This window comes from Sturnira hondurensis, unplaced genomic scaffold (genome assembly GCF_014824575.4).
Source record: "Sturnira hondurensis isolate 20B ecotype Veracruz unplaced genomic scaffold, ASM1482457v3 Scaffold0016462, whole genome shotgun sequence".
NCBI classification, from domain to species: domain Eukaryota; kingdom Metazoa; phylum Chordata; class Mammalia; order Chiroptera; family Phyllostomidae; genus Sturnira; species Sturnira hondurensis.
This window is the reverse complement of record NW_028089093.1, coordinates 2,356,400-2,365,697: the sequence shown is the minus strand read 5'-3', so window position 1 is coordinate 2,365,697 and position 9,298 is coordinate 2,356,400. Positions and strand designations below refer to the sequence as shown.

At 43.4% G+C, this 9,298-nt stretch overlaps 1 protein-coding gene across 2 annotated transcripts in view; it reads left to right on the top strand.

Annotated features, from left to right (window-relative positions):
- Positions 1–1,838: 1,838 nt before the first annotated feature.
- CFAP69 (cilia and flagella associated protein 69) overlaps positions 1,839–9,298 on the top strand; it is a 76,988-nt gene continuing 69,528 nt past the window's right edge. For both annotated transcript variants that reach the window (XM_037066094.1, XM_037066093.1), the window contains exon 1: positions 1,839–2,154. In XM_037066094.1, coding sequence (XP_036921989.1) covers positions 2,035–2,154 — 120 coding nt within the window. In that variant the 5' untranslated portion in view covers positions 1,839–2,034. The remainder of the gene's footprint in view (positions 2,155–9,298) is intronic.

Here is a 9,298-nt window from a genome sequence, read left to right as displayed (position 1 = left end):
TAAAAGTACCAATAGGTAACTGTAAAGATAAAAGAAAAAAAAAAACAGCGCTGAAGCCCAGGCAAGGGTGTTTAAAACAGGGAAGAATACTACAGACCGCAAGTACAGCAAGATGAGGTCAGGAAAGTGTCTACAGACTTTGACATCCGTTTCAGAGGAGTGAGGATGAGAAAGCAAAAAAAAAAACAAAAAACATTGAAGTGAGGAAATAGAGACTGGAAATGCTCAGTACTCTTTCAAAGAAGCTTGGGTTATTTTGGCTATCATTTAAGTACTACCATGCCCAATCTAGTTTTTCCATGACTTTTTATTTGGGGGCCCAAAAATGTCATTCAGTATTTAAACTAGTTAAGAAACCTTAGAGATCACTGATCAACTTACNTAAAAGAAAAAAAAAAACAACGCTGAAGCCCAGGCAAGGGTGTTTAAAACAGGGAAGAATACTACAGACAGCAAGTACAGCAAGATGAGGTCAGGAAAGTGTCTACAGACTTCGACATCCGTTTCAGAGGAGTGAGGATGAGAAAGTAAAAAAAAAAAAAAAAAAAACATTGAAGTGAGGAAATAGAGACTGGAAATGCTCAGTACTCTTTCAAAGAAGCTTGGGTTATTTTGGCTATCATTTAAGTACTACCATGCCCAATCTAGTTTTTCCATGACTTTTTATTTGGGGGCCCAAAAATGTCATTCAGTATTTAAACTAGTTAAGAAACCTTAGAGATCACTGATCAACTTACTCATTCTACAAATGAGAGAAACCCAGAGAAGTGAAATGAAATTTACTTTTAATGGAGTTTCTGTGTAACTTATTACTCTGTGAATTATATTAAAACTCACATTTAAGTCTTGAAGATTTTCTAGAGGTTAAAAAAAAAAGGTTTAAAGGATTCTTACATTGGCTTTCACAGCCAAGGTGTTTAGAGTGATTAAGTTATACTGATGACTTCATGAGAAGCTTCCTATTAAAAGTTTTCAACCTTCTTGGACTATTACTGAGGAAACAATGAAGAGGTAACAGTCACAATAATAATCTTTTTTTAAATATTTTATTTATTTATCTTTAGAGGGGGAGGGAAGGAGAGAAATATCAATGTGTGGTTGCCTCTCATGCGTCCCCTGCTGGGACCTGGCCTACAACCCAGGCATGTGCCCTGACTGGGAATTGAACTGTGATCGTGTGGTTCGCAGGCCCGCACTCAATCCACTGAGCTACACCAGCCAGGCCTCATAATAATCTTAACCATTTACTTGGTGCTTATTATGTGCCAATCAATACTTGACAAAACCATCATCTACCATTCTGTGCTCTCACAGCTATCTGATGTCACATAGCTATCCTTTGTGACATCAGAAGAGTGAGGCTCCCAGGGGTTAACTTGTTTTAGAGTCAATGATTTGACTCAGAAGTCCTCTAACGTTGTGGAAAAGTGCCTTATTAGCTGCCTCGGTGGGCCAGTCAAGGACAGAAGAGGTAGTAGACTGGGAAATGTGGATGGCACCGATCACGTCTCGGGGGTGAGATAAACTGCTCCACTTCCAACACTCTCCAGCCATCACCCATCACTTACACACCCCCATCCACACCTCACCACTCCACCCACTCTCTCCCCTTTCAAGAAGGCCTTGTGCAAACGACCAACACAGAGACACACGGCGCCTACGTAATACTCCTGGGTTACGCACCGAGGTCTTGCACGGAAACCAACCCAAACAACCCAACCTTGGAGACGCAGAATACCGTTTGGGTAGTAATTTGGCTCCCTGGGCTTCCGTAGGAGCCGGTGCTTCACTGCCTCTGGCCCCGCCCTTAGCAACTCACTGGCTTGTGTTAACAACCAGCCGGCTTGCTGGAGCTGAGGTTCCTGGTGCGGTGCAGAGTTGTAGAGCGAGTGGCCTAGCCCCAGGGACTTTGTTGCCTCTAGGGGCGCTCAGGTGGCCTTCCCCTTTCGGGGTCCGAGCCTCTTTGGATCCCGCAGCTGTGGGCACGGTGTAGAAAAGAAGACCCCTCCAGTCCCCCACTCCGCGGCCTCAACCATGTCTGCTGCGGAGGCTCCCGCGACCGCAGAGCCCCAGGGACCCGGCGGCAGGGGCAAGTCCGGCAGCCCTCGACGGATCCCTGTAGTTGGGGTGGTGACGGAGGACGAGGACACTCAGGTATGGGACCGTGTAGGTGCTTTGGGTGTTGTGGAGGGGGTAGATGCAGATCTAGAGGCAGGGAGGAAGCCGGGGGCAGCAAGGGTGGAAATGGGGACCCAAGTGGAAACAGGGGGAGCCTTTGGGACGCGGGTTCCAAGCGCCAACCGGATCCCTCGGAGAACTGCGCCCCTTTCGAGCGGGTGTGGTTGTTGTCAACCAACCCGCCCGGGTACTCGGAGTCCTCCTTGGAGCGTCCCACCAAACTCAGTCGGTGAGGCTTTGCAGCTCTTTTTCTTCTTCTTCTCCTTTTTAATTATATTTTTTGCATTACCATTCAACACCCTTATACCCTCCTCCCCCCTGCAACTGACCACTCTTGTCCTTGGCAGTAAGTCCTTTTTCCTCGATCCCTCCACCCCCTGACCTCCTGCCTTCCCTCCCGCCCAATAGCTGGCATCCTGCTCTCTTATGAGTCTGTTTTGCTTGTGAGTTCAGTTTGTTCATTAGATTCCAAGTATAAGTGAAATCATATGGTATTTGTTTTTCTCTGATTGACGTATTTCACTTATCATAATATTTTCCAGGTCCAATCATGCTATCTCCAAGGGTAAATTTTCTTTTTTATGGCCAAGTAGTATTACATTGTGTTACTCATCTTTGGTGGACAGGGGCTGCTTCCCAATCTTGGCAATTGTAGATAACGCTACAGTGAACACAGGAGTGCTTATGTTCTTTTGAATTAGTGATTTGGATTCCTTCTGCTATATTCCCAGAAGTGGGATCACAGGGTCAAAAGGCAGATCCATTTTTAATTTTTTGAGGGAACTCCATACTGCTTTCCACAGTGGCTACACCAATCTGCATTCCCACCAACAGTGCAAAAGGGTTCCCCTTTCTCCACCTCCTCACTGGCACTTGTTTTTTGATTTATAGATGATTTCCATTCTGTCAGGTGTGAGATGATATCTCATTGTCAGTGATATCTCATTGGTTTTAATTTGCATTTCTCTGATGATTAGTGATGTTGAGCATCTTTTCATATGTCTATTGTCCATCTGTATGTCCTCTTTGGAGAACTGTCTATTTAGGTCCTATGCCTATTTTTTAATTGGATTGGGTTTTTTTTGGTGTTGAGTTTTGTAAGTTCTTCATAAATTTTGGATATTAACACCTTACCAGATGTATTGGCAAATGTGTTCTCCCATTCTGTGGGTTGTCTTTTTATTTTGTTGATGATTTCCTTTGCTGTGCAAAAAAGTATTAGTTTGATGTTGTCCCATTTGTTTATTTTTTCTTTTGTTTTCCTTGCCTGGGGAAATATGTCAGATAAAAAAATTGCTCTGAGCAATGTCTGAAGTTTTGCAACCTATGTTTACTTCTAGGCTTTTCATAGTTTGGAGTATAACATTTAAGTCTTTGATTCATTTTTAATTTAATCTTGTGTGTGGTGTAAACAGGTGGTCTAGTTTCTTTTTTCTGCACCCATCTGTCCAATTTTCTGCACATCATTTATTGAATAAACTATCTTTAGGCCACTGTATGTGCTCACTTCCTCTGTTGAATATTAATTGACTATAAAGCTGTGGTTTACTTCTGACCCTCTGTTCTGTTCCATTGATTTGTGTGTCTGTTTTCATGCCAGGACCATGATGTTTTGATTGCTGTGGCCTTATAGTATGGTTTGATATTATTAGGTAGCATAATTCCTCCCACTTTGTTCTTTTTTCTCAGGATCACTGTTGCTATGTGGGGCCTTTTGTGGTTCCATATAAATCTTTGAAATATTTGTTCTAGTTTTGTGAAATATGTCATTGGTCTCTTTTCATAGGAATTGCATTTCGTCTGTAGATTCACCACTCTTACAAAAGTGTGACTATGAAGGGTGTCGAGGAAGAAAACATTCTTAGCGGAAAAACTGAATTTGACTAATTTGTTTGCACTGTGCTTTTGTATGTAGATCCCGTTTACATAATGATGTTTCTAATAGAGGCATATGAAGTGTCTCATGTTTAAATTTGCTGCTTACTAAAACCTGTACATGGAACGGAGGAAATGGTGTTAAATTGAGAAACAAATCATCATTTTTATATGAAATTCAAAGCTGATTATGGGGTAGGTCAGAGAAGATTAGCAGAGAATAGAATTGATTTTTGTTTTTCTCCTTTTATTTCATTGATTTTTAATTGGTTAATACAATATAGGTTTCAGGTGTACAATTCTATTGCACATCATTGTATAATGTATTGAATGTTCATCATCCCAAGTTGTCTTCTTCCGTCACCATTTATCATCCCTCTTTACCCTCTTCTATCTCCCCCCTCCCCCCTTCTTTCCCTCTGGTAATCACCACACTATTGTCTGTGTCTGAGGGGTTTTTTTATTTCTTGTTTTTTTTTTGCATAATCCCTTTCCACCCAGCCCCATAGTCCCCCTCTTCTATGACAGCTCTCACTGTTTTCTCTCTGAGTCTGTTTCTATTTTGTTTGCGAATTTGGCTCATTAGATTCCACATATAAGTGAAATCATATGGTCCTTGCAATTGATTTATTTTATTGTGCTTGTATTTGGTTTTGAATTTTTTTTTGCTTTACAAAATTAATTTTTCCAAGCTATTCTTTTGAAAAATTCAACTTCTGAGGGCTTTCGTGGATCTTCATCAGGGCTGGGGTGTTTAGGAATTCCAAGTCGTTTGTTTCATGCAAGGGTTCCATTGCTCCTCCCCAGAGAGCCCTGATCAAGCCTTAAAATGTGAATTCTATGGAGGAATCCTGCGCTGGCTGTTCACACTAATGACACGGGGCCACTGCGGGAATTACTGTTGAGACTTCAGAAGTCTCAGGCTGGGTAAGGAACCCTGTCTCTTGAGTCAACATGCTGGAGCTTTGGAGAATTCCTTGGGAGTGGCCAGTTGCCTGGGGACCAGTTCTACTGTGAGAATAGGGTTGAGCTCCCTGAGGATGCTCATATAAAGGGGGGACATACCCCTGAAAATGGGGGGTTTGAACTGTACATGTGTGATGGCCCCTTGCTAAACATGGTGGCCAGAAGAGAGGCAAACAGAGCTGACACTGGCCCTCATTGTTTGGAAGGCTGGACACTCCCACTGACTTTTCAGGAGAGGACTTTTGAGATGGAATGTACAGGGAAGCAGAAATGCTGTTGGTTCTTTCCCCTCCCAATGTGGGGGGGGGCAGTCAGTGGTGGCCAGTGACCCACCCCCCCAGGCGTGTGAGCAGAGGCCTGGGGGCTCAGACTCCAAAAGAGCCTAAAGCTGGACAGCGACTGGAGACCAGCTAAGCCACCTGTGCTTATAGTACTTTTGGGTGTGAAAAGAGGTTCGTGGCACAACCTGGAAGTGAGCTGGCAGGGGGTAACCAGGTGATTTTTCTTGGGGTGTCTTAGAGAGAATGGGCTTTGAGGCAGAAACTTCCCATTATTTCCAAAGACCTTGGGAATCAGCACTGTGAACAGATTTCTGTTCTTGTGTTATTTTCAGTTTCTAAACTAAAAATATATAGTAATTGTATTGACAAATATTTAAATAGCTATTTGTGATGTCATATTCTGACTTTTTCTTTACTTTTACTTTTGTTACCCAGATATTTTTAGGCAGGAACTTTCCATTAAATAAAAGATTCCTTTCTTTTCCACCAAACTCTGTCTTTGGAGATTTGCCTGGTAGGTGGTACATAGTAGGGCTCCACCCGCCCCACCTACCCCTGGAGCCCCGGTTGGGGTTCAGTGACAGTCAGATGTTTACACAGTAACCTGTGGAGCAACAGCACTTTTGCATGAGGAGGAACAAGGGGAATTTACCTCATCAGTTTTGTGGAAGTGTTCTCCAAAGACGAACTTTGAGGAACAGCAGCCCCATTGCCAAGGCTTCAAGGAGGCTCAACACTACCCTTGTTCTCCCACTCATGTGGCAACACTGGGAAGCAGGTGGATTTTGTATCTTATCGGTCCTCATTTATTCTTCCTTTGCTTGGTGTAAAGGCTAGTGGGCCAGTGGGGAGAAGGAGATATGACACAGGCAAGCATGGGTCAAAAAGGAAAAGGAAAAAGGAAATACTTTTATTAGGCCATTGCCAAAATAGTCCACAACATACCAAGTAAAGCAAAGCAAGTATACTTTTGTATATATGTCTGTGTGTTTTCTTCCCTCCTTTTTCATTTGAGTTCCTTTTCTTTCAATACTACCTCTCCTCCTGGGGCCTAGAATTCTCTTCCAAAAAGAAATCCATTTGTATTAATTGAAAGAAATACCTTGTTAATAAGAGAAAATACCTCTTGTTAACTTGTATTACCTTGTTAATAAGAAGGTATTAACTTGTTAATACCTTCTACCTTGTTAATAAGAGAAAAATTCTGAGATGCCCTGCATTAAATTACATGAGGCCGGGTGTGAGAGAGAAAGACAGGACTAGTCAAGCAGTTAGCAGCTGTGGGCCAACTAACAAAGACTGCTCGCATCCTGCATGTTGGAGCTGGGAGCCAGCCTCCAGGCACCTATGAGCTAGACCCACCGTATCCTGCATATGCATGAGCTTCAAGACTGTCGTTACAGTTGTCAAGTTTCCTACCTGCAGACTGTGCACCTGCCACAGAACTGACCCCACTTCGCCTTTTCCCCGCCCCTTTCTCTGTAGCCAGTGTAAATTCTTTCAGAACTACTTACATCTTTCTTCCCCAGATATGTTTAAAAGCGCCTGTGAATTCCAGGATGATGAACATGTTTTCTTTCCTGCCTGGTGCAGCTGCTGGTGGTTTAGATTTCCTTCCCCAGGGTCTGATCTTTTTGTAGCGAGTATGTGGCTCAATACATCTTTCTTTCAGAAAACCTTTCAGCTTTGAAAGTTTCTTTTGTTTGTTTGTTTAACAATATCTACATCAGGAGTTTTAACATTTTATAAGGTACTAAAGAAAAAGTGTGTACCAAAAGAAATGAAATTGAATAAAAACTTAGAGCTGGGAGAAATGGTCACTTAGCCTTCTCGGGGTTTTGTTTGTGGTTGCTTTTACAACTGAGGACCCCAATGAGAAGTTAATTGAGAGTTACTCGATTTTTCTACTCAGAGTGGCCTCTACTGCTCTTTGCTGTCATTAAAATGATAGCCTATTAGACCTCTGCCTAAAGCCAGGAGAGGAAATACTCTCAGAAATCTGAGGGTTTTCAGTCCTTTCAAACTGTTCCACTCTTGCAGCCTCCTCCTTGGCCTGTCCTGAAAGTGAGGGTGTGGGTCCCACCTCAGGTCATTGAGCCGACTCCACCATGGGCTTGACATTCCCAGTTGCTTACCCTCTACCTGCTGCCTATGTATTTTAATGTTGTTCCTCTCAATCAGAAACCCTTCAGAGCAGCTTCTCAAATTTTAATGTACATTTGAAGCATCTGGGGACCTTATTAGAATTCAGGTTTTGATTCTCTAGGGCTGGAGTAGAGCTCCCGATTCTGCTTTTCTAACAGGCTTGGAGGTGAAACAGTTGTAACTAATTAGAGGACCCCATTTCGCACTTTGGTGGCAATGCGCAGTGCATTACAGCTGCACTGTGTGATGAGAACAGTGCTGCAGAGTTCCACAGCTAATCCTGGGAAGCTGTAGGAGATAGTTTCATATGTGTGCAGATTATAAAACAAAATAAACAGTAACACAAAATCCCAACCCTCCCCCCGGAGGTCAGATGATATGGTAAAAAAAAAAGGGGGGGGCTACCAAATGGGCCTTTAAAAGAACTATTTGGCCCTGGCTGGTATAGCTCAGTGGATTAAGCATGGGTCTGCGAAGCAAAGGGTTGCTGGTTTGATTCCCAGTCAGGGCACATGCCTGGGTTGCAAACTAGGTCTTCAGTAGGGGACATGTGAGAGGCAACCACACATTGCTCTTTCTCTCCCTCTCTTTTTCCTTCCCTTCCCTTCTCTCTAAAAATAAATAAAGTCTTAAAAAAGAAAAAAAGAACTGTGTGTGCCCTGGCCAGGTGGCTCCCTTGTTTGGAGCTCATCCCGTACACCAGGAGGTCACATACCTAGGTTGTGGGTGTGATCCCTGGGTATGATCCCTGCTCAAGGTGATCCCTACAGAAGGCAACTGATACATGCTTCTCTTTCATGTTGATCTCTCTACTTCCTCCCTCTCCCTCTAAAATCAATAACTCCTGAGTGAGGATTTAAAAGAAAAGAAAAGAAACTACTATTTGTTCTCCTTCCTTGTATATCCTCCAGTGAAGATGCGAGAAAAAAATGCAGCTATTTGTTCTTCCTTGTCACCACAGTGCCTCAGTCAGTCCCGGATTCACATCTTGTCCTTCAGGTTCGCTCTTGAGTTTGCTCTCGTCCCCATGTCCAGTCTATTGTCCACAAGCACCACTTTGTCATCCCCATTCCTCCGAGTCCCACCCCTCTTTCTTTCAGGATTCCACATTAACTCCTTATTGCCTACCTCATCTAATGCTATTACGTTGACCAAATTACTTAACCTCTCTAGGCCTGTTCTCTTTTCTATTGTTAAACAAAGCTTTCAGGGCTGAAGGTATTTCCAAAAGAAAGAGTTCATAGAGCCACATGCTAGCCAGAAAAGCACCAGGTAGTCGGGCATGAAGCCTAAACAAGCAGCAGGGCTAGACGGAGAAGACAACTTGTCCGCCTTCCTGGAGTTGAAGGGCTTTTTCACACATCCATTAGGGGGAGGAAAGATGGAAGTCCGTTTGCTGGCTATAGATAAAGCAGGTGGGAGAGGGTGATGTGGGGCTAGTTCTGGGAGAAGTTCATAGTCCATAATAGAGAGTGTTTGTTCCTTTGGATTGGTTATAGGCAACAGTTCAGGAAGTTCAGTGCAAGCAAGAAGCAGTCTCCTGGTGGGGGATGTGGACCATGGCGGGCCGGGTCCGTGTGTTGGGGCTGCGATGAAGAAATTCACATGGGCTATAGAAATCCGTTGGAGAAAAGGGACAGCACAGGTGCTCTCTAAGTGAGAGAGGGCTGGACCCCTACCTGGACAGGCGTTTATGGCTTTTCTGGGCACATTACATCTAGGATGGTCCTCATTTACTACATACAGGTTCGGTTTAGGTGGTTACCTTTTTACAGAAAACAAAGGAGAGGATGTTGCTAATTACATCAAAGAAGAAGGATATTTGCAAATGCAAAGGGAAAAGTGGTTAAACT